Source organism: Lolium rigidum, chromosome 6, assembly GCF_022539505.1.
Source record: "Lolium rigidum isolate FL_2022 chromosome 6, APGP_CSIRO_Lrig_0.1, whole genome shotgun sequence".
Classification (NCBI taxonomy): Eukaryota; Viridiplantae; Streptophyta; class Magnoliopsida; order Poales; family Poaceae; genus Lolium; species Lolium rigidum.
In genome coordinates this window covers 117,828,788-117,851,820 of record NC_061513.1, presented here as the reverse complement: position 1 = coordinate 117,851,820, position 23,033 = coordinate 117,828,788, and the positions used below count along the sequence as shown (strand labels likewise).

The 23,033-nt window shown below is 42.8% G+C and overlaps 3 protein-coding genes and 1 pseudogene across 3 annotated transcripts; 2 read left to right on the top strand and 2 right to left on the bottom strand.

Moving 5' to 3' along the window:
• The first annotated feature begins 1,478 nt into the window (after positions 1 to 1,478).
• LOC124660835 (proteasome subunit alpha type-2) lies at positions 1,479 to 7,211 on the top strand. Its single transcript, XM_047198669.1, has 11 exons — positions 1,479 to 1,611; positions 2,342 to 2,418; positions 3,634 to 3,698; positions 3,796 to 3,842; positions 4,812 to 4,887; positions 5,153 to 5,220; positions 5,802 to 5,871; positions 6,106 to 6,191; positions 6,406 to 6,468; positions 6,547 to 6,612; positions 6,920 to 7,211. The coding sequence occupies exons 1-11, from the start codon at positions 1,571 to 1,573 to the stop codon at positions 6,966 to 6,968; spliced, it is 708 nt and encodes a 235-aa protein (XP_047054625.1). The 5' UTR covers positions 1,479 to 1,570; the 3' UTR covers positions 6,969 to 7,211.
• Positions 7,212 to 8,338: 1,127 nt separating this feature from the next.
• Positions 8,339 to 11,777, bottom strand: LOC124665376. Its single transcript, XM_047202787.1, has 5 exons — positions 11,296 to 11,777; positions 10,922 to 11,157; positions 9,558 to 10,833; positions 9,161 to 9,396; positions 8,339 to 9,024 (listed from the first exon to the last, which is right to left on the bottom strand). The coding sequence occupies exons 1-5, from the start codon at positions 11,738 to 11,740 to the stop codon at positions 8,368 to 8,370; spliced, it is 2,850 nt and encodes a 949-aa protein (XP_047058743.1). The 5' UTR covers positions 11,741 to 11,777; the 3' UTR covers positions 8,339 to 8,367.
• A 380-nt stretch (positions 11,778 to 12,157) lies between these two features.
• LOC124666255 (proteasome subunit alpha type-2-like) lies at positions 12,158 to 16,592 on the top strand. The gene is made up of 8 exons (XM_047203599.1): positions 12,158 to 12,446; positions 13,199 to 13,274; positions 13,540 to 13,607; positions 14,193 to 14,262; positions 14,494 to 14,579; positions 14,795 to 14,857; positions 14,938 to 15,003; positions 16,462 to 16,592. The coding sequence occupies exons 2-8, from the start codon at positions 13,203 to 13,205 to the stop codon at positions 16,508 to 16,510; spliced, it is 474 nt and encodes a 157-aa protein (XP_047059555.1). The 5' UTR covers positions 12,158 to 12,446; positions 13,199 to 13,202; the 3' UTR covers positions 16,511 to 16,592.
• A 1,053-nt stretch (positions 16,593 to 17,645) lies between these two features.
• On the bottom strand, positions 17,646 to 21,094 carry LOC124661816 (annotated as a pseudogene).
• Between the last annotated feature and the right edge of the window lie 1,939 nt (positions 21,095 to 23,033).

The window sequence follows — 23,033 nt, the reverse complement described above, 5'->3', positions numbered from 1 at the left end:
GCCAGCGGCCTGGACATACGAAGCTGAGAAACATGAGTCCCTCATGGCAGAGATAGAAGCTGCCAGCCCAGAAGCAATAGCTTATTTAAGGAAGCAACATAATCGTGTATGGACTAGAAGAAAGTTTTCATCAATAACCAAACTTGAGTATGTTAGTAATAACTTGGCAGAAGTATTCAATAACTGGATCAGAGAGAAGAAACAACTCGCAGTCGTGGAGCTTATAGACAAATATAGGAAGATGGTGATGCAAATGAGAGGAAAAATGAGAATGGTTGCATATGGGTTGCAAGGTACCATACTACCTAGTGTGGTAAAAGAGTTGAATCAGAAAAGCAAGGTTGCGCTATGGTGAAGTCAGAGCAACACCAACCATAGCCGAGATATCAGGAAATGGATGGAGGCACACATTTGACTTGGGAAAAAGGAATGCTCTTATAGATGTTGGCAAATAGGTAGTAAGCCTTGTACACATGCTCTCCATTTCATATTCTCTAGAGGAGAGAAGGTAGAATAATATGTCGATGATTGCTTCTCGATAGCCAAGTTTAAAGCTGCATATGAGAGAAGGTAGAACAATATGTTTTCATGTAGGCAAAAGACAAACAAAACTGCAACAACCACTACTACCCATCCCTGCACGCCAACTAAGCAAGTTTCTCAACCTTCTATTGCAACATCAAGCCCAATGGCAAGGTCAATGGCACCAGCCATGGAAAATGCTTCTTCACCTCCTAGTGCACCTACAAGGAGTAAAAGTACTATAATAGCACACTCAAACAAGTTCAGTTGGCTATGAGATCTACTTTTGATGTGTAGTTATATATTGAACTACTAGTGTCATCCTTTTGGCGATCGTTGGGACATGAAATTATCATGCTATATGTTCTTATATTGTGTGATGTTATGTCGTTGATGTTGCTAGTATATTGCCGCTGAAACCGTTGAAAATGTTGTCAAACTGTTAATGTAGTGTTCCTGGAATGAATGCTGCCAATTTGCCTACGAAAATGTTACTGAATGTTGTGAATTTGTTGTTGTCCGAATGCGTGAATTTTCTGAAGCGCTTCTGGAATGCTGTCATATGGTGCAAGACTGTTACCGTCGAATGCTTGATCTGGTGTTGAAATGTTGCTGCCCGTGTGTGAAGAGGCAAGGGCATGTAAATCTTTTTTTATGAATATTTGTCTGAGTTAGTGCATAATGGTACTGTGGCATCAAAAACCAGAACGACGATGGCATTTTGGCAAGTTCGGTTTTGTGTAATGGTATATTGTGGATATTCTCATATTTTTTATGAGAAGTTCCTCCAGTTTACATAAAGGCCCACTATCTGGCTTCTCATAAGGCCCAAAAATTCGTCTGGTTGGCTCTTGGGTAATTGCAAAGGATTGGGCCCAGAATCATCTTCTTGCGAAACACTCCGCTCGTCTCCGTTTTCCTCTTCCTCTTCGCGTTCGACACTGCTTCGGTCTCCTTCTCCCCTTTTCTTCAGCAGCCCGCTTCGCTCGCTCCATCCGATCTCCCGTCGCAACCCGAAGATTCCGACGAGGTTGTCCGCGCTACGGCCATGGGCGACAGCCAGTACTCCTTCTCCCTCACCACCTTCAGGTTCGTGCTCTCTCTCTCTTCTCTCTCGTCGGTCTTGTCCCCTTCCCTCCATAGACTTCGGCGCGCCATCTCTGTGCTCGTCCCGCGCCGTCCCTGGGTTGGGCGAAGTCCCGCCGCCTCCACGAGCGAAATCGCCCAGCAATCTCTCCCTGGAAGTTCCCGCCGTTCGGCCAAGTACGCATCCGGTTTCTTGCGCCTTCCGTGTTCAGATATGGCGCTCACCCCTCCGGCTCTTCTAGATCGGCGGTGGACTCGAGCTGCTCCTGCGCGCTGGCGTCGGCGTCCGCGCCGCCACGATTTGATGCGCCCACTCCCCCTCGCCTCCCTCGCCGGCGCGGCAGCTGGCTGGCCGGCTGCACTGGATCGGTGTGCCGGCTCCCTCTCCCTCTCTGCGAGATCCGCCTCATTCTTGTCCTGGAGCGCGCCTACCCTCGAGTCCCTTCCTTCACGATTAGCTCTTTCTGGTTACCCAGACAAATTCGCTAATTTCACCGCTGTCCTGAATCCTGTTGGGGGTACTACTTGCGGAAGTAATTCTCGGCCTCGCCGTTATCTCTTGTTCCTTTGCACCTATGCCTGGGTTGCTTCTTTGTATACCCACACTAAAAGTGCAACTTTCTCACGATGCTGCTATCTTACTTTCGAGTTAGTATAGCAAACGGTGGCAATTTTATCCCCCTGTCATTCTCGAAAGAAAAAGATCTAACATTTTCCATATTTTTCATTGCAGCCCGTCAGGAAAGCTGGTGCAGATCGAGCATGCGCTTACAGCTGTCGGATCCGGCCAGACCTCGCTTGGCATCAAAGGTGTGATGATCCGTGAAGTAAACTTGCCTTGTACTTTCAGCTATTAGTGGTCTTGCGCTGCCAGCATCGATTTGCAGGCCAAGTTTTGCGATTTTAGACTAGTTTTGATTTAGATAGCAATGTGTGGGTTTTACGTATTTCAGATAACATTAGGTCAATACGGATGGTTTCCATTCTTGTTTCTCATGTGTGAAAGTTCGTACTTTAGGATTCGACATCATATGATTTATGCCATTGATAATGTCTCTGCTTTAGTTTGGTTTTATCTTCTATCTTTGTCAGCGCAGGATCACGTGGTAGTATTTATTTACACAACTAGCTGTGGGTCTTGCCAATTGCATATTGATGCTTTATGCTTAATGTGCCATGGAAATCGTTAATCTGCATAAATTCAGGGTTCCAATGCCAAGGGGGGTAACCACATAAGAAATAATTCGTAAGCACTATGCCCTACTGTATTCAGCTGGGCATGGTCGCTTATGAGTTCGAAGTTGATATTTGCTACGGAGTATAACATATTTTCGGAAATATTCGGTGATCTCTGAACAACTTAGTTTGTAGGAGCACGTCCAGTGCAAAGTTTGGAGTTCTTCCTCGCTTGTTGTGTTTGGATGTTCCAGGGAAACTGTTAGAGCGTCTTCTTTGCATAGCTGGATTTATATTGACCTAGGAGTTGCTCAATTCTTTTTGCTTACTGGTAGAGTTGCCGTGTGATGTCTGGTCACCGAGTCCCTGTGGGACTTGGAATCATAAATTCATGATAAATGCAAAATTGCACATTATGTGTTATCTTCCTTCCAGCACACCAGGTAGCTTTCTTTTCAGCATACCAACCAGTTGTTTTGTGTTGTTAAGGTTAAAAAGCAGTATCTTAGTTTTCTGCCTATGATATTTTATTGACAACTGACTCTGAAACTGATGTTTGATATCACGTAAATAACTTAATGTTTGACATGCCTTCTTTATATAGCTACATTAGCACTAGTACATATCTTTCTTCTATTATACTAATTACTAATTACTAATGATTGATGAATTTTAGCTTAGTATGTATGCCACATATATTTTATCAGTATTTTCACTATTCTATTGTATCTACTATACGTGGTCATGGTCATAATCTACAGCATTTTCACTTCTGAGATATATGCGTCATGTTTGTTCTGAGATATATGAATTTTTATTGATTCTGAGATATATGCGTCATGTTTGTAGCTGCCAATGGTGTAGTTATCGCCACAGAGAAGAAATTGCCTTCTATTTTAGTGGACGAAACATCTGTAAGTGCAATATCACCCTTAATTTAAATTTCTTCTCTGCTTGACGTCTTTTGATATATCAAAAAATACTAACGAATTTGTTTCTGCTAATTTCTAGGTGCAAAAGATTCAGTCATTGACTCCAAATATTGGAGTTGTCTATAGGTATTTTCCACTGTTGCTTAATATTGTAATTCATTTTTCTATCTTGGATATATTTCAACTATTCTAAACGTAGTTACTTATGTTACTGTATTACCCTTACCCCAACTTAATGTTGTATTGGTTAATATTCTTTATTTCAATGATGTCTGAGATAGTCTTTCTGTGTTAGGTGCTAGTGCTACATTTTATTTTCACTTTCATTGCTGGTGTACTGGTGTATGGACATATAGAAGGATAAAATGAACAAGTTGTTTGAAGGTTCTTGCATTTCTGCGATTCACCTTGTACTAGACGCCCCTCAAAAGGCAAAATTTTAAAATATGTCCATATATGCAAGGAAACTAGCTTATTGATAGCTCAATTAATGTATGGTATCTCGTTGAAAGCGCTAGTGCTACATTTTATTTTCACTTTCATTGCTGGTGTACTGGTGTATGGACATATAGAAGGATAAAATGAACAAGTTGTTTGAAGGTTCTTGCATTTCTGCGATTCACCTTGTACTAGACGCCCCTCAAAAGGCAAAATTTTAAAATATGTCCATATATGCAAGGAAACTAGCTTATTGATAGCTCAATTAATGTATGGTATCTCGTTGAAAGCATGAACCATTCACCCTTTTTAAGCAACCAGATGAATGGGTGGGAATAGAATTTGAACTTCTGTTTGTTATTACCATGCAAACTATCTGGAGTGGGTCAACGGCTCAACACACTGGTGTGAGTTATTCCTAGAGCATTGCTTGACCACAGAAGTGCACATTAGAGATCAACAGCTAGACTGTGCTAATTGCTAAGCAATTGGAATAACCACATTTTTCGTTAAATTGGTTATTGCATCTCCCAGCTTGCCACCATGGATCTATTAATGCAGTTTTGAATCTACGTTAGTGACATTTGGTGTGTCCTGCAATTTATATTTGTCTCTTGTTGCATGTATGTGTACTCACCTATTGTTTTCACGTTTCAGTGGGATGGGTCCGGATTTTCGTGTTCTTGTCAGAAAAAGTCGGAAACAGGCACAGCAATATTATCGGTTGTACAAGGTATATTCATGACTATTTGGTTTATAATTCCAAAAAAGTACTTGCACATGTGATAAAGACATCATTGGATAAATTGCTACTCCGTCCGATCCAAATTAATTGTTATAGATTTATTGCCTAAATCTGTCTAGGTTTATTGAACCTGTGACAACTAATTTGGATCAGAGGTAGTACTTTGTATAATTTGCAGGACACCTGTAGCCATGCTTTGTCATTATCTCTCTGGTAAACATGTTTTTTGATTATTGCTCATTTCTAAATGCAGGAAACCATCCCTGTTACCCAGCTTGTCCGAGAGACTGCTGCTGTTATGCAGGAATTCACACAATCTGGGTATGTTACTATAGTTGACACTTTTTTTTTATATACTTACTAATTAATGTAACAAATCTATCCAATGAAATGAAACGCAAATGTCCTTTGCGTTTTCTTGAAAAAATGAGTTATGAAATTAAAACCGATCATGCACTTACTGTACCTAAATTACTACAAGAAAAATAAGACCTTGGTAATTTATCCAAAAGTTTTACAATACCATTTGATATAACCTGCTTTTGATAACAAGAACCCAAATTTGTAATGTAACTGTGATGTCTGTTGATATAGTCACTTAATTGTGATACACAACAATGTATTACACATTTATAATCTCAGTATATAGGGCCATAGTAAACTGTGTGCGACCAATTTGTTATTCAGATAATGGGTGAGCTCAAGAAACTGCGGTTTTAGAATTACCAGTCACGTAACTGAACAGTCATACACATTTAAATTTATTTTGCATATGTCTGACAAACTTCAGTTCAAACTGCATAGATATTAAGACCTACACCATCATGTTAAAAACCACTACTATATTTTACTTCTTATACATACGATGTAACATGTTGTACCCATAACCTTATTTGTTGCAGCGGTGTAAGACCATTTGGTGTCTCACTGTTGATTGCTGGGTATGATGACAATGGCCCGCAGCTGTATCAGGTATGTGCAAAGAGCTACATGATAGATTGTTAGAGACCTTGCTATTTTCCTTCCCACTATTTCAGATTTATTCTCATGTTAATTTTGTCTCAATAACAAGGCACTAGATGTGTATTGTTCGGTTTACAACTTATCTTCTACTACTTTTGACTGAAGTTCACCTATTGTATACTCATATTATTATGCTGTAGGTAATAAAAATGCTGGATTTCTCATTGTTCATTGTTTCTTTAGGTTGACCCATCAGGATCTTACTTCTCCTGGAAAGCATCAGCTATGGGGAAAAATGTGTCAAATGCAAAGACGTTTCTTGAGAAAAGGTAGATAAAGGATCTATCCATATTACAACAAGTATTTATCACTTTTAAGGCTTCAGTGCTGCTTTTATTAAATCTGATGATCATAATAAATTGCATTCTATTACTCTATCACCTTCCATCCATTCATCAATATAGGCAGCATGTATGTTGTCAAGGTTCTTTATTTTCCTTTTCTCCATGGTCATGAGTTAACTGACATAGCTTTTACTTGTAGATACACAGAAGATATGGAGCTTGATGATGCCATCCATACTGCAATTCTGACTCTAAAAGAAGGGTAGCTACATTTTGCTAGTAGCGTCTTATGGTGCCAATTCGGTAGCTTGTTGAGTACTGACTGTTTCTGGGCTTGCAGATATGAAGGTCAAATCTCTGCCAACAACATTGAAATTGGAGTTATTCGAGCTGACCGTGAATTCAAGTACGTATACAAAGTCCAATCTCTTCCAACATTGAGATCTTTTTGCATCCCTTCCTAATGAACATGGTCATAACAATTTCCATTTCTTTGCTTGCAAGTTGCACTACTCTCAACTGTTTTGTTCTTGTTTCTTTTGTTCATGTAGTTGGTAATAAGTAGTCTTTGCCTGCTGTTTTCACCATATGTTCGATATGTTTGCGCTTCTACTCCTGTTTTATCGGTTATAACTGTCATAATAAGGCTGTTTGGTTAGAGGGCAAATTCCTTTCAACGTTTGGACTAGTAACACTTTCCTTACAATATGCAGAGTCCTAACTCCAGCAGAGATCAAGGATTTCTTGGAAGAGGTGGAGTAAGCTGCCCGTTGAAAAATTTGCTTGTTGAAGATTCGAGATGTAAACGAGACTGGTAGCAAACAAAATGAATGAAATGTGTGATCTTTGTATTGATGGTGTTGACTATATAGACAGAGGGTATGAGGAAGAGGTGTCTCGCATCCCTTACGAACAGGTGCCTTTTAGCAATAGACACGATCAACAGTCTGCTGCTGTTAATTAGCAACTGTCAGTGGTTTTTCGAATTCTAGCATTCCTTATATATTGCCGCTCCGTGCATATATGTTATCCTGAGAACCTCCTCCAACAACCCCATGGGACAATATATATTTTTTCCTTAAAACGGAGGCAAAAGATTTGCCTCATCCATTGATTAAAAAAAGAATGCCTAGTTTATTAGTGAAAAACTGGACGAAAACCATAAAAACTGGACGAAAACCATCACAGCAACGCTGAGTGGCACACATTGGATACCCCACACTCAAGCCACCAAAGCCAAGTCCAGGCAGCATGCAAGCACTTCGCCCCTAGGAGGCAACATGGCCAACCCAAAACTCTAGGCGATGCCAACCTTACCCTATAGAGGCCGTGCTGCGGCAGAACTCAGCCACCTACCACAAAAGAATGTAGCTCCGACTCTAATGAAGAACTGCAAAGTAGAACCAGGCAAGACTGGCGCCACGGAAGATCACCGAGCGGACCACCGCAGCTTCGACTTCATACCAACAAACAAGCCAAGGCAAACCTACGGACACGCCGGAGAAGAGCCAAATACCACAACCAAGGCCACGTCTCCGACATCGCTTCTCGCCAGCATCGTTGCCACATAAGTCTGACTGACCACCTTGGCCTTCCACTGGTCCTGCTTGCAGATGTCTGGCTCCAAAGACAAGGCCCACCTCGTACACGGAATCCATTACCTTCGTCCCAACCATTTTCGCTATTCCTCAGGAACTCTGCAGGGTTTCAGAATGACAGAACGAAAAGGATCATCTCAGCAAACTTCAACATAACCACAAAAATACCCATGCGCTTATCACTAGTCCATATGTGACACGTAACACACTATCCAGAATCAGTAAATCGCGGATAAGTTGTGTGACTAAAACTCCACTGTCTAGTCCCAACACTCAGCATACCTACTTTCATAGCAGGAGAGTTCTAGGCCCAACACTCAGCATTCGATTTGTCTGTAAGTCAAGAAAGAAGAATTACCAGAATCAGGGAGCTCTTGGTACCAAAAGAACATTGATCTGCTAAACACAAAAAAGTAGAGCTAGAGGGATATACATAAATAGAGGTTTACTAGTCGAGATACTTCACATTACATCCCTACATAATAATATATTACGACACACAAATATTTTTGATACTATCAATCCATACGCTACTGAAACACTAAATGAAAATACAACTTCTTTCATAGCGTCGAGACCAACGCCTTGCTCTCAACAAGATGGGACCAAGCAACAGTGATCTTCAGCTCAGAGTCCCCAAGGCGACATACATCCTCAGATATATTGCACCCCTGGGCATCCATGGATACTACTGACTTCCGAGCCATAGCCCCACATCGCGATTTGGCTTCAATCACAACTTCAAGCTTTCCCCGCAATTTAACAGAGACGACATGCCTTGATAGATTAAGGTAACCCTTTGAACAACAAGTCATTGATCCATCTTGAAGCACAACTTGCCGAAATGAGGGGTCAGCAGCAATGTGTTGAGAGTCGGGCAACTTGCCTTTCCTCCAAGGTAGAGAGGAGCAAACAACTCGGCCGCCATACTCAAAAGGACTTGGTTTCCCTTCAGGAACACAGACACGGATACCCACGATGGTTGCCTGGACTGAGGCTCCAAGTTGCTCTGCGCTTAACACCAATGTGCAATAGTTTCCTTCCAGAGGGGTATATAGAGTGCGTAGCCCTTGATAACTGCTGCTGTAGTGCCAGAGATGGCTCATCAACACGCTATCTTCAGACTTTGTTGTGCCCTTCACTTTCAGCTCGATTTCCACGTCAGCAGGTTCCGCAGTCACAATTGCACGAGATGGACCAGTCAAGTGCAAAAATGGATCCTGCATTTTCCGTTGATTATTCAGTTTTGCATTATTTCTACTTCTTGCCTATTGTTTAGTGCTTGATATGTGTTCTTAACTACATGCTTTTCCTAATCAGGAAACAGAAAATAGAAGAAAAAAATACTATACAAACCTGTGGAGTGAGTATTTGGCAGTTATTCCTCTGACGGGAGAAGAGAATGTTGCGATTGCGATCCACTGTGTCTCGTGCAGCAACTACGCCGTACACCCGCAGCGGCCAGTTCAAGCCAGAATCATTTTCTATATTTGTGACTTTCATGGAGTATATCTGCAGAGTGTTATCGACCAAAGCACCACGTGGGCTGTGTCCCAGTGTACTGTGTGTAAAGTGCATCGGACTCAATGATGCTGCAGCCACCAATCAAAAAGGAAGACTGTTTAGAGAATTCATTTGGCTGGTACGAGGAGTAATAAAGTAAATACCTTCCCTTATTAAGGAATGAAGGAATGATACCAAATGCAGTAGGAAACAATGAGCAGATAAGTAGGGCGAGCGAATGGTTACTCACTCGTCTGTGTGAAGGTGCCACAAAATATGGACCAATTGTATACCCAGCCCTGGCGGTAGTACTCAAAGTACTCCTGCTCAGTCTGAGGCACATCGCAATCTTCCTCTTCCCCTCCCATCTCCTTGGCTTCCTCTATCTCAAATTTAATGTTTGTGGAAGAGGAAATGCTCGGTGACACCTGGTCCTTCCCCTTGGCTGCCTCCACATTCTCCATGGAGGTTACCGGTGGCTCTAGTTCATCCAATTTGATTTTGGTGATGTTGTCCCTGAACAACTCGGAAAACGATTGGGATTCCCCCTTGTAACTAAGAAGCCCCATCTGATCCAACTGGGTGCAGAGCTGGTGCAACCCATTGAAGATTGCATTCAAGCCGTATTTATAGTAGGTCCTAGGCGCCTGCCTATCAGTTGCTGAGTAACCCTTGTGCACTTTCTCCATCATCTGCAGCAAACTGGACACGTCGAAGTATATGTAATTCATGTGCATCTGGACCTCACTAATGCTGAAGTCGCTAATCCTCAGCTTTGGCTCGGTTTTCAGCTTCATGACACTCTTGGAGATAAGATCGAGCAAGGAGTAGATCTTCGTGGCTGACCGAGTCACCGATGTTATCTTCCTCCTCTGGATCACCTTCGCAGTATGCTCGAACGCCTGACCATCATCCACACATTCCTCCCTCGAGATAAAACACCGCTTGTCTTGAATAAGCAGTGACCAAGCAACAGTCACCTCCACCTCATAGGGGCCAAGATGACAGATGCCCCGACTTGATTTGCATTCCTGGGCTGGGAAGAAGATATGGCCACTGTGTTTGGGCGAGCTGATGATAACTCCCAGCTCTCCGTTTAACTCCACTGAAACAGCATGCCTGGACAAATGAAGGTAACCCTGGGAACTGTTAGCCATCGACAGTTGATGTTGGAGTACAACCTTTTTTCCTCCAACTTGAGGTTTAACAGACCCCTTGGCAACGCAACTAACTTTACCACCATGTCTAAAAGGCCATGCCCTCTTCCTCCAATTAATAACACGGACAGACACTACAGTTGCCTGGACCGTGTTTTCTAACTTGGCACACTGTAACATGATTTTGCAGTTGGTATTGCTCAACAGAGTGCTCTCACTACCGCCGCTGTAGATGAAGGTCTGACGCATCAGCACTCTATCTTGTGATGACTTTGTGCTGCTGCCCTTTACTTTCAGTTCGATTTCGAAGTCGACAGGGTCTATGGCAACGATTGCACGAGACGGGCCAATCAAATGCAAACTAGCCTCCTGCATTGATTGTCATCCCAACAATTATAAGAAAAAAACAAACAAATTAAGATGCAAGCAAAAGGAAGTAAAGAGAAACTGAGCGGACCTTTTCCTTGAGTATTTGGCAGTTATTCCTTGCACGGTGGAAGAGAACGTTGCGATTGCGATCCACAGAGTCACGGGCAACAATCGTGCCATACACATCCAGCGGCCAATTCGAACCGAGAGCTTCCTCCTTTATCTCTTCGAGTTTGACAGAGAATATCTGCAGGGTGGTGGCGACGGAAGCAGCATCACCCGGCGGTGTAGGAGTGTGCGTGAAGTGCATCGGACTCAATGACGCTGCAGCCAGCCACCGACCAAGAATGAAAACAGAATAAGATTTAGATCGGTCACTAGTACAAGTAAAGTAAAACCTTTGGAGATGCAGCAGCACAAGTAGTATGAAGGGAAGAAAAGCAGCCTAAAGGGAGTACTCACTCGTATCATCTTCTTCCCATGATCTGCTGAATAAATTGGACAACTTGGATAGAAAGGTGCCACAGCAGATATTAAAGAAGTCGTTAGTCTGCATCTTCTCCTCCATCATCTCCTGGGCAGGTTCCTTCAATTCTGTTGCATCAGTGCAAGTGGCGCTTTCCTCTCCCGTCTCCTCCAATTTTGCGGCCTCGGTGCAAGTGGCGCCCTCCTCTCCCTTCTCAACGGCGGCCGGAGTGCCATGGCTCCCCTCGGCAGGCTCCATGGATATTTTGCCTTTGTGGAGATTGACTGCGGCCACCAGTTTTATTCTTATCAGGTTGTACTGCGTCTTGTTGATCAACTCGGAGATTCTTGTATCACAATCCAAGACGGAAGTGCAGATTTCCTTAATCCGCTCCAACTTGTTGGAGATCGAATCGAACACGAACTCCAAGACGAACAACATCACCTGGGTGTCCGTCGCTGATGGTTCGACCTCCCCCCCTTTCAAACGGCCTATTTTCTTTCGGACGGACGCACGGAGCGCTCGCTGTTCTGGCCGCACGCCATCGTGGGTTAGACGCGTTCAAAGATGAATCTCATTCTTTCCGCCCACTTCGCTGGAGGACCAGCCAAGCGCTCCCTACCCCGACCAACCAGCACCACCGTATCCCCTGCCGGTGCCTCTTCTGAATCACCGTCGCGTAGGATCCCGGCGGCCGCCCGAGGAGGGCAAGGACGGGGCGGAGTCGCGCCTGAGCGGGGCGTCCGCAGGGAATTCGTTGCCGAGCAGGAAAGGCAGTGGCTGCCAGTGGAGCAGAGCGGGCGAGCTGTGCAGGGCGCGGGCAGCCGCGGAGGGAGGGCCCTGCCTCCACCCGCGTCGCCGGTTCTCCTTGCTGCAGCTCAAGGACGCCGGCGCCCGTTTCCCTTTCACGCCGGTGTGGCCGGCCGCCACCACGAGCTACTCCCGATTCCCAAAGACCCCCGCGCACTGCGCTGCCGTGGTCAACTGCGCGCCGCCTAACCATCTCCGGCCCTTCTACCATCCTCATTCGGCCAGGGGCGGCACGAGGAAGCCGGTGGCGGGGAACCGCGAGCTCATACGGTGGGAGTCGGGATTCATAGGTGCAAAAGATTCAGTCATTGTCTCCAAATATTGGAGTTGTCTATAGGTATTTTCCATTGTTGCTTAATATTGTAATTCATTTTTCTATCTTGGATATATTTCAACTATTCTAAAAGTAGTTACTTATGTTACTGTATTACCCTTACCCCAACTTAATGTTGTATTGGTTAATATTCTTTATTTCAATGATGTCTGAGATAGTCTTGCTGTGTTAGGTGCTAGTGCTACATTTTATTTTCACTTTCATTGCTGGTCTACTGGTGTACGGACATATAGAAGGATAAAATGAACAAGTTGTTTGAAGGTTCTTGCATTTCTGTGATTCACCTTGTACTAGACGCCCCCAAAAAGGCAAAATTTTAAAATATGTCCATGTATGCAAGGAAACTAGCTTATTGAGAGCTCAATTAATGTATGGTATCTTGTTGTAAGCATGAACCATTCACCCTTTTTAAGCAACCAGATGAATGGGTGGGAATAGAATTTGAACTTCTGTTTGTTATTACCATGCAAACTATCTGGAGTGGGTCAACGCCCAACACACTGGTGTGAGTTATTCCTAGAGCATTGCTTGACCACAGAAGTGCACATTAGAGATCAACAGCTAGACTGTGCTAATTGCTAAGCTATTGGAATTTCCACATTTTTCGTCAAATTGGTTATTGCATCTCCCAGCTTGCCTCCATGGATCTATTAATGCAGTTTCAGATCTACGTTATTGACATTTGGTGTGTCCTGCAAGTTATATTTGTCTCTTGTTGCATGTATGTGTACTCACCTATAGTTTTCACTTTTCAGTGGGATGGGTCCGGATTTTCGTGTTCTTGTCAGAAAAAGTCGGAAACAGGCACAGCAATATTATCGGTTGTACAAGGTATATTCATGACTATTTGGTTTATAATTCCAAAAAAGTACTTGCACATTTGATAAAGACATCATTGGATAAATTGCTACTCCGTCCGATCCAAATTAATTGTTGTAGATTTATTGCCTAAATCTGTCTAGGTTTATTGAACCTGCGACAACTAATTCGGATCAGAGGTAGTACTTTGAATAATGTGCAGGTCACCTGTAGCCATGCTTTGTCATTATCTCTCTGGTAAACATGTTTTCTGATTATTGCTCATTTCTAAATGCAGGAAACCATCCCTGTTACCCAGCTTGTCCGAGAGACTGCTGCTGTTATGCAGGAATTCACACAATCTGGGTATGTTACTATAGTCGACACTTTTTTTTATATACTTACTAATTAATGTAACAAACTCTATCTATTCAATGAAATGAAACGCAAAGGTCCTTTGCGTTTTCTTGAAAAAAAAGTCATGAAATTGAAAACGGTCATGCACTTGCTGTACCTAAATTAATACAAGAAAAATAAGAACTTGGTAATTTTACCCAAAAGCTTTACAATGTCATTTGATATAACATGCTTTTGATAACAAGAACACAAATTTGTAATGTAACTGTGATGTCTGTTGATATAGTCACTTAATTGTGATACACAACAATGTATTACACATTTACGATCTCAGTATATAGGGCCATAGTAAACTGTGTGCGACCAATTTGTTATTCAGATAATGGGTGAGCTGAAGAAACTGTGGTTTTAGATTTTCCAGTGATGTAACTCAACAGTCATACACTTTTAAATTTACTTTACATATGTCTGACAAACTTCAGTTCAAACTGCATAGATATTAGGACCTACATCATCATGTTAAAAACCACTACTATATTTTACTTCTTATACATATGATGTAACATGTTGTACCCATAACCTTATTTGTTGCAGTGGTGTAAGACCATTTGGTGTATCGCTGTTGATTGCTGGGTATGATGACAATGGCCCGCAGTTGTATCAGGTATGTGCAAAGAGCTACATGATAGAGAGTTGGAGACCTTGCTATATTCCTTCCCACTATTTCAGATTTGTTCTCATGTTAATTTTATCTCAATAACAAGGCACTGGATGTGTATTGCTGGGTTTACAACTTATCTTCTACTTTTGACTGAAGTTCACCTATTGTATACTCATATTATTATGCTGTAGGTAATAAAAATGCTGGATTTCTCATTGTTCATTGTTTCTTTAGGTTGACCCATCAGGATCTTACTTCTCCTGGAAAGCATCAGCTATGGGGAAAAATGTGTCAAATGCAAAGACGTTTCTTGAGAAAAGGTAGATAAAGGATCTATCCATATTACCACAAGTATTTATCACTTTTAAGGTTTCAGTGCTGCTTTTATTTAATCTGATGATTCATAGTAAATTGCATTCTATTACTCTATCACCTTCCATCCATTCATTAATATAGGTAGCATGTATGTTGTCAAGGTTCTTTATTTTCCTTTTCTCCATGGTCATGAGTTAACTGACATAGCTTTTACTTGTAGATACACAGAAGATATGGAGCTTGATGATGCCATCCATACTGCAATTCTGACTCTGAAAGAAGGGTAGCTACATTTTTCTAGTAGTGTCTCATGGTGCCAATTCGGTAGCTTATATTGAGTACTGACTGTTTCTGGACTTGCAGATATGAAGGTCAAATCTCTGCCAACAACATCGAAATTGGAGTTATTCGAGCTGACCGTGAATTCAAGTATGTATTCGAAGTCAAATCTCTGTCAACAGCATTGCTTTTTTCTTTTTTTGCATCCCTTCCTAAGAGCATCTCTAGTAGAGCTCGAAAAAATCGCAAACTGAAAACATCGAGTTCAGTACACCGAAAACGCGAGTTCGGCGCAGAATAGAAACCGTAAAATGGAACTGAAAAGAGGAATTTGAATTGGCGCGGGTAAATTGAGGTGATGATCGATGATATTGATGACATAGATGCTCCGATTGAGCATCGATACTTACATAGTTCTTGCAATTGAAAACGTTAATACTGTTAATACACCGGCAAGTGCAACCTAGCTAGCAAAATGCGGGCCTATATGACCTATGGCGCGCTGTGGTGCCGGTGCTGGTGGAAATGGTCGGCGGCGTGGAGGATCTTCACGCGTCGCCCTTGTCAAGCTCGACTATTTCGAGCTTGACCTGGCGGACGCGGGCCTCCCGGCGGGCCGCCTCGTATTCCCTGACCTGGCGGACGGCGTCGGCCTCCTCCTGGCGGAAGCGCGCCCTCGCCTGCGCCTCGCTGATGGCGCAGGTCTGCGCCATGACGGCCTCCTCCTCGTCGCTGCCGTGGACGTATTCCCTGGCGGAGAAGGTAGGCGACCGCGCGGGGACGAGGTCATCCTCCTCGCTGCTCGGCGCCACGGGCAGCCGCGGTGCACGGCTCGACTGTCCGGAGGAGGAGCCCTCGCCCTGGTTGGCGAAGCGCGCGAACTTCCCTGGGGGCTTCGTCCAGCGGCGAGCGCTCCTCTTGCGCACGCCCTCGCTCCTCTTCCACTTCCGCCGCTCTGCCTCGGTGCGGAAGACGGGCGGACGCGACGGCGAATCGCCGCCTCCCAATCCCGCGGCACGGCCGTCCGAACCTCCACGGGAGGCCATAGTGTGGCGGCGGACTTCGGATCGGTGGCTGCTTGCGCGTGGATTGCTCGTCGGAGCTAGCGACTTGCGGCGGCGGAGGGAGAGGAACGGCGGAGGGGAGTAGGGTTTGCGAACCGAACTCCCCCCGCGAACCCTTTTAATAGGGGCCGTGCGGGGAGTTTCTCGGGCCCTGAACTTCGTATTCGGGTCGGCCCATGTATTTGGTCTTTGATCTGCGCGTTTCGGCCCGAACCCGTAAATCCGCCGGAAAAGTTCAGTTCCGGCGGGATTTACGGGCTCTGTTAGAGATGCTCTAACTCCTGAACATGGTCATAACATTTCCATTTCTCCGCTTGCAAGTTGTGCTACTCTCAACTCATCCGTTATTGTTTTTTTTTTGTGAATTCCGTTATTGTTTCTTTTGGTCATGAGTGATCTTTGCCAGCTGTTTTTAGTATATGTTCAATATGTTTGTGCTTCTACTCCTGTTCTATCGGTTATAACTGTCATAATAATGCTGTTTGATTAGAGTTCACATTCCTTTCTGCATTTGAGCTAGTAACACTTCCCTTACAAAATGCAGAGTTCTAACTCCAGCAGAGATCAAGGATTTCTTGGAAGAGGTGGAGTAAGCTGCCCGTTGACAATTTACTTACGAATATTCGAGATGTAAACGAGATTTGTAGCAAACAAATGAATGAAATGTGTGATCTCTTCATTGACAATGTTGATTATATAGACATGTTGAAAGAGAGTATGAGCAAGAGGTGTTTGTTCGGAAGGCATGTGCATTTTAGCAATGGACGCAGCTAAAAGTCTGATGTTGTTATTTAGCAACTGCCAGTGGTTTTACTAATTCTAGCACTCCTTATATATTGCTGCTCCGTGCAAATAAGTATGTATTCTCTTGAAAATCTCCTCCAAAAACCCCATGGGAATTGGGAACACATGAAGATAGTACTCCATCTATTGTTAGAACTCTGGCAAACATAGTTGTCTCTTGTATAATTACACAAAAAAAAACTTTTATGTGAATAAATGTCTTGTATACTTTTTAAAAAGATATATTGTTTATATATAAGGCTATCACTCATTTTGAGGTGAACTTTGACTTACAAAGTTATAATTTGACCAACATAATATGAGTTATATTTCACCAAAAGCATATCATTGAATTCATATTTGAAAAATATTTTCAATGATATATTTTTGGTGTTATATAAAGTATTTTTTATTGATTAAATTGTTAGTGGCCTTATATATAAGAATGAAGGAAGTGCTATTTAGAAGCTCCCATATGAAAGACATGAAATATGGTGTGGACATTTTTTCGCTGAAAATACTATGAGAACCTTAGGAGTAAACTTGTACGCAAAATAATGTAATATGACATGAACATGTTATAATGACCTATGTATATGTCGAAGTTGTGCTCTTTATGACATGAACAAACTTGCAAGGTGTTCATTTTCCTCTTTATTTTAACTTCTGTAGATAAAACAATTTAGCAGCTAAGGGGTATTGCTGTTGTGGTTTGTTAAAAAATTAATATCGGTATTGTGTTTGTCATTTCGCAAAGAAAATGTTAAGAATAATTGATGGGAGTGGCCTCCCAAATGGTGTTAGAGAGGGCAAGTTCAGGGGTTATGTTCGAGTTGCTCTAAATTAAACAGATTTAAATAGTGGCAGGAAGCAAGTAGCACTATCAGGCACTAACCACCAAGGATCAGACACTATGATCATGACATAAATCAAGATGAATGCATGTAACTCAGATGAACTTGACCGAAAATTTTATTTATATAATCCTCTGACTCAGCAGCTTGTTCAGCCATGTTATTAAGCAGACTATCCTAAAATGTCTTTGTCGTTCCAACAATCCACTGAAGAATCTGAGGTTTCCCGGGAAAAGAGAAACAGACTATTTCACAAAAGGTGGGAAAGAAAATCTGACAGCCTCAAAGTGTCCTAGAAGAATGAACTAAACAAACAATATCTCCGCCGAGCAAGCAGACAAAATTTGCTTGCTAAATCTGAAGAGCAGAAGCAATTGAATCTGCCAGGCTGAGAACTTCAAATGGCCGCCTGTCCTTGACCGCCTCGACAGTGAGAGGGCATGAGTCGGTAATCCAAAAGTGGCTCAAGGCGTGCTCTGGACCTTCTGAAATTTTTGCAATGAACAAGTTGGTAATTATGTTCAAGAAAACACAAAACAAAATTTTCGAGAAAAACACAACCAATTTAGAAGTGATGAACTAGCGAAAGTGCTTGAAATTTCAATGTACGCAAGTTGCTTTCACCAGTCATGTATACAGAGATGACTATGTGACAGAAGTTTCGAGTTCAAACCTTGTAGGGATGACAATTGGCACAAACAATCAAAAGGCATTTGAGTAGTGCTTGCCACAAGGTGTTTAAACAATAGAATTTTAGTTGTATCAGGACAGCTTACAGGGTAGGATGAAGCCTAACTGTACAAATGGTGAATTAGGATGGAAGAATATACAGCAGAGTTTAAACCTTATAGGATGGCTACTGGCATGAACAATCAGAGGAGGGTGTCTTCAAATTGGTTTACTCAAATTGGTGTCTCAACGCATTAGGGTAAAGAAAAAATCAGTGTGGTTGTATCATCAAGAAATTAGGATAAAAGGAATATCACATGATGTTAGGAATCACGGCATTTGGAGTCAAAAACCTTGTAGGGGTAACTGGCAAGAATAAACACAATGTTTTATTTTATAGTGCTTCATACATCAGTGTCTCAAGGTGCTAGGACAATACGATCATAATAATATTGTGATTACTGAGGTTAGGGTATGACCCAGCACACAAGACACCAAGGAAATAGGATGCAAGGAGTCACTGTAGGAACTGGAAGCCATCTTTCGTTGATATCTTATTTCAACCCATAAAAGCTAACAGTTGGACAAGTTTGCAGGTAGAAGCTGACTTAGTAAGAAAGAAAAAATGGTTTTCCCTCGTGGTGAAGGACTCTTTGGAAAATTCAAGAATTCAGTTCCCCAGTCAAACTTGTATGGTAGACGGTAGGTGAAAAAATGAATAGTTTATCAGTGTCAAAAATAAGGAAAAAAGGGAAACATAGATTTACCAACAAATTCGACCGGCTTCTCTAATTTAGCTACATACTCCTATACTATTAAAAAGGTATCAGCCGAGGAAGAAACTAAAATTTTCACAATCATATTGTTTGATCTGATGCAGGAGCTCTAAAGATAAAACAACAAAAAAGCTACTATAGGAAAAAAAAAATAGCATGCTAGTGCTACGAAGCTAGTGATGGGTACATACCTCCATTATCAGGCTTAAATTTCTCAAATGACTTGTTGGGGAAAATGCCATGCGTCACATACGCACTAACCTTTGCTGCTCCATGAGCAGCCAACACTTTCTGGACAGGAAATTAGAGTATCAGTTTGCAATCTTGATGAAGTATGGTAGTAACCACAGGAATACATAAGTTGAAGATCCATAAATAATCACTGCAATAAAAATAGGAGTTTAAAGCCTTAAACAAATTTTCTTACCTGGCATTCAATCAAAGTACCACCAGACTGCACCAGGTCATCCACTATAACAACATGACGGCCTCTAGCATCTCCTTCTTTTATACGAACTATTCTTTGATCACCTTCTCTAACTTTGTTGCATATAATCTATTTGAATACATTTTAGGGAAAACAAGTCACTATACAATAAATATATAAGAATGCCAATTTATGTTGGCATTTAGGGTGTTAGGGCAGAGCATATTTACCATAGGAAAATGTTGAAGTTGCTTATAAAAGCGCTTCCATGCTCCGTCATCTGGGAAAGCTATGGCTAGCTGAAAAACATATTGGAGCGTATCAGACTACATGCATATAGCACTGTCAATTAAAATAACATTTTTTTGTTAAATGGGGACTCAAGCGTACTTACGTTATCAGAATCAGGTAGCTCCTGAAGCCTAGTTTTCAGCAACGGGATGCCACTCTCAAAACATGGCAAGATCGCATCTCCAAAGTAGAATCTCTCCTAATGTATTGTTGCACACAAGTTTAGACATAATGGTTTCCTTACAGGAATAGGTGAAGAAGTCAACTGGATGATATGGACGAATTTCAGTTACCTGCAAAGCATGAATATCGAAAATCACTAGACTGGTGGGACCACCTCTTGATATTGGTATGTGCGACAAGCTTCTAGCGAGCGTAAAGGCGGTCGCGACATCCCCTTCATCTTCCATACGCTCGGAGGTCCCAGTTGGGAAAAACGGGAGGATCAGCGTGAACGAAGCAATGAACAGCTTCGGCAGGTTGTATATGATCGACAGCTGCTCAAATATGACGCCAGGCGAGCTAAACGACGCTAAGAAAGCAACATGCCTCCCACGGATGTTCTGCGCATTTGGTATGAACAAGTCTGGGAATCCGTCGGGAAACTTCCTGAAAAAATTGAGCACATGTTAACCCACGGGAGAAGTTTGGTGTAATTTTTTTTCTAATATGACAATAAGCTTGTGCTGAGATAGATTAAGAAGTAGTAATTCGAAAGTCCTTGTTCCTACCTATAAATAACTACGATCAGAACTCAGAAGTTCAGAGCATTGTGATGATCTGCGGTTTCAATTCTACAATTTTGGGGCTACAACGTCAGTTGATCGACTACACAGTGCTTCTGTTGCAATCGTCTAGACATAATTTAGCACATTTGTAGCTTGGTGCTCAAATTGCAGTATAAGGTATTCATATTCTGAACGCACCAAATTAAAATCCAAACATCCAAGGAGAAGAACAAACAAAGCAACGTGATTGATACTAGAATCGAAGAGGGGGAAGCTTGGGTTGGTACCTCCAGGAGATGGAGCAGAGCTGGATGTCGTCGTTCCGGGCGGCCACCTGGCGGGCGAGATCCGTCATCTCCTCGCAGTGGTAGAGCAGGATGCTCTTCTGGTCCCCGGCGCCGGCGGCCATCTTGGGCACGGCCAGCGGCGTGACGTCGGGGTGCAGCACGTGGAGGCCGGCGCCGTTGGCGGTGCCGACGCCGCGGGCCCCGCCGAGGTGGAGGCTGGCGTGGAGCCTGCCGGAGGCGGCGGCGGCAGAGCTCAGGGGAGGCCCACGGGAATGCGAGGGTGGATTTCGGGCCGGGGTGCGGGGCCGGGGCCGGGGTTTTGGCGCGGAGGGCGGCGGGGAGGCGGAGGCGGCCGTTGCCATCTTCGGTTACCACGCGCGGCGGGAGGGGACGGTTGCGATGTGGCGGATGAGGGGAGGTGGCGGTGCAGCAGGCGTGCAGTGGCTATGTACTGCTAGGCACGCCGCACGTGCCAGCTTATGCGGAGCGGCGGCGGCGCACCGGCGGCGACCGGTGGGTTGGTGCAGTCCAAGGCGGACTCGCGACTGGCCACGGTGGCGTATGCCTGCCGGTGTTGTCACTCGTCATCGTCAGACGATAAGGATCCGAGTCGTAGGACGGTGGACGTGGCGTCACAAACATTTTTCCATCACAAACATGCGACAAAAACGAATTGCACTTTTCTCTAAACTATTGCACTTTCCACCAAAACTTAAGAAAAACCACAGTCAACTAAGAGTAGACAAACCACTTGTTATGGGTCATGCGATCGACTTCCCTTACTTCCGCCGCATCGCTCTGCGTCGCTCACTTGTGTGCATCTATGGTTCTAACTTCCTCTAACCATTCTCCTATGTCTCTCCACACCCGTTCTCTTCCACGCGCCTCCGACAGGTTCCGACCAGCCGGATCGTGATTGGCGATGCCAAATTGGCAAGATCGGGGATGCCATGGAAAATGGTACGCGGCAAGTATTTTGGTGATTTTTCAATAGCATACGATGCGTCCAAAATGCTACAAACTCCTATGTGTTTGTGTCACACACACGTGATTGATGCTGCAAAGATTTTGGGCCTATGCTACAAGTTTGGTTTTTCCATTTTTCGTTGTTGATACATGTGATCGAAATGATTTAAACAAATGTACGTTTTGTTGTGAACATGGACATTGCGATGATTTTGGTTGTTGCTCATTTTTTTGCTTAAATGTTGCAGAGGTTCTTGCGATGTGCTACAAACGTTTTCGATCATGCAAAAGTTTATTTACTTTTTTTATTTTACTACGACCAACGGTTTTTGTTGCGAGTAGGAATAATTTGTTGCATGCACACTTTACTGTTGCATTGCTATTTTCAAATGTTGTGAATCTTTTGGCCCAAACCTTAGTGTTTCTTTTTGTTGCATAACCACTTATTTTGTATCAAAATGGCCACGTAAGAAACTAGTTAGCCAAACATTAAATTGGGTAAAAATTTGATCACAAATCTAGTCAAGATTATCATAACATACCCCAATGCCAAATTTATGATATGTGGGTCATAAAATTTCAAGATAGAAAATGGTTCGACAATGGTACAAAATAAACATGGAAGGCCAATTATGATGGTTACATTTATCTTATACTTTTGTTATTTGGTATAAACAATGTTTAGCGGGCTAAGTCGCTAAAAAGCGTCAAAATAAGAAAACAACTATTCAGTGGTTCTCAATACATTTTGTGGTACAATATATTTCTTACTTGTGTTAAGTGTTAACTCTATAATCTTTTCAGTGCAAAAAAAAAAAACTCTACAACCTTTATTGGTGGACATGTTGACTCTACAAACAAGTTGTGGAGCTTAAAACCTCAACCATGATATATATTATTTACCAAGACTAAAACCATACCAATGCTAGAGCATTTTGATATTTAAGTGGATATAATGGATCCATCGTATCTAGCTGGTCGCGCCGCCATTGTTATAGATGGCAAATAAGCTCATCTAAAGCAAATAAGATGATATCCGTACCAGTAGTAGACAAACGATATTGAAAATGCAAATTCCATCTAAAGCTTTGAGATATGCGTCCATATTCGATGGAAATTTCGTGCATCAGTTTGATGGGAAGGCCACAAAAAAGTCCCTGTTTATATAAGAAGTGGAAATATATTTGTACTTACATGTATGTGTGTGAGTGTTTCTGTCATCGTCCATTTTGCTTTGAGATTCGATAAAAAAAGAAAGAGAAAAAACTATTTTTTCATCTATTGTGGTGAGCAGAAATCTCGAGAAATAAATCGACGGTGAAGGAAATACCCACC

Excerpts from the sequence above, each read along its gene's own strand:
- LOC124660835 (XM_047198669.1), top strand. The coding sequence starts at position 1,571 with ATGGGCGACAGCCAGTACTCCTTCTCCCTCACCACCTTCAG. Across the intron at positions 3,699-3,795 it reads TTTTAGTGGACGAAACATCT|GTGCAAAAGATTCAGTCATT; the intron begins GTAAGTGCAATA and ends GCTAATTTCTAG. Across the intron at positions 6,469-6,546 it reads ATTCTGACTCTAAAAGAAGG|ATATGAAGGTCAAATCTCTG; the intron begins GTAGCTACATTT and ends CTGGGCTTGCAG.
- LOC124665376 (XM_047202787.1), bottom strand. The coding sequence starts at position 11,740 with ATGTTGTTCGTCTTGGAGTTCGTGTTCGATTCGATCTCCAACAAGTTG. Across the intron at positions 11,158-11,295 it reads ATGGGAAGAAGATGATACGA|CGTCATTGAGTCCGATGCAC; the intron begins GTGAGTACTCCC and ends GGCTGGCTGCAG. Across the intron at positions 10,834-10,921 it reads GCCAAATACTCAAGGAAAAG|GAGGCTAGTTTGCATTTGAT; the intron begins GTCCGCTCAGTT and ends CAATCAATGCAG.
- LOC124666255 (XM_047203599.1), top strand. The coding sequence starts at position 13,203 with ATGGGTCCGGATTTTCGTGTTCTTGTCAGAAAAAGTCGGAAACAGGCA. Across the intron at positions 14,263-14,493 it reads ATGGCCCGCAGTTGTATCAG|GTTGACCCATCAGGATCTTA; the intron begins GTATGTGCAAAG and ends TTGTTTCTTTAG. Across the intron at positions 15,004-16,461 it reads CGAGCTGACCGTGAATTCAA|AGTTCTAACTCCAGCAGAGA; the intron begins GTATGTATTCGA and ends TACAAAATGCAG.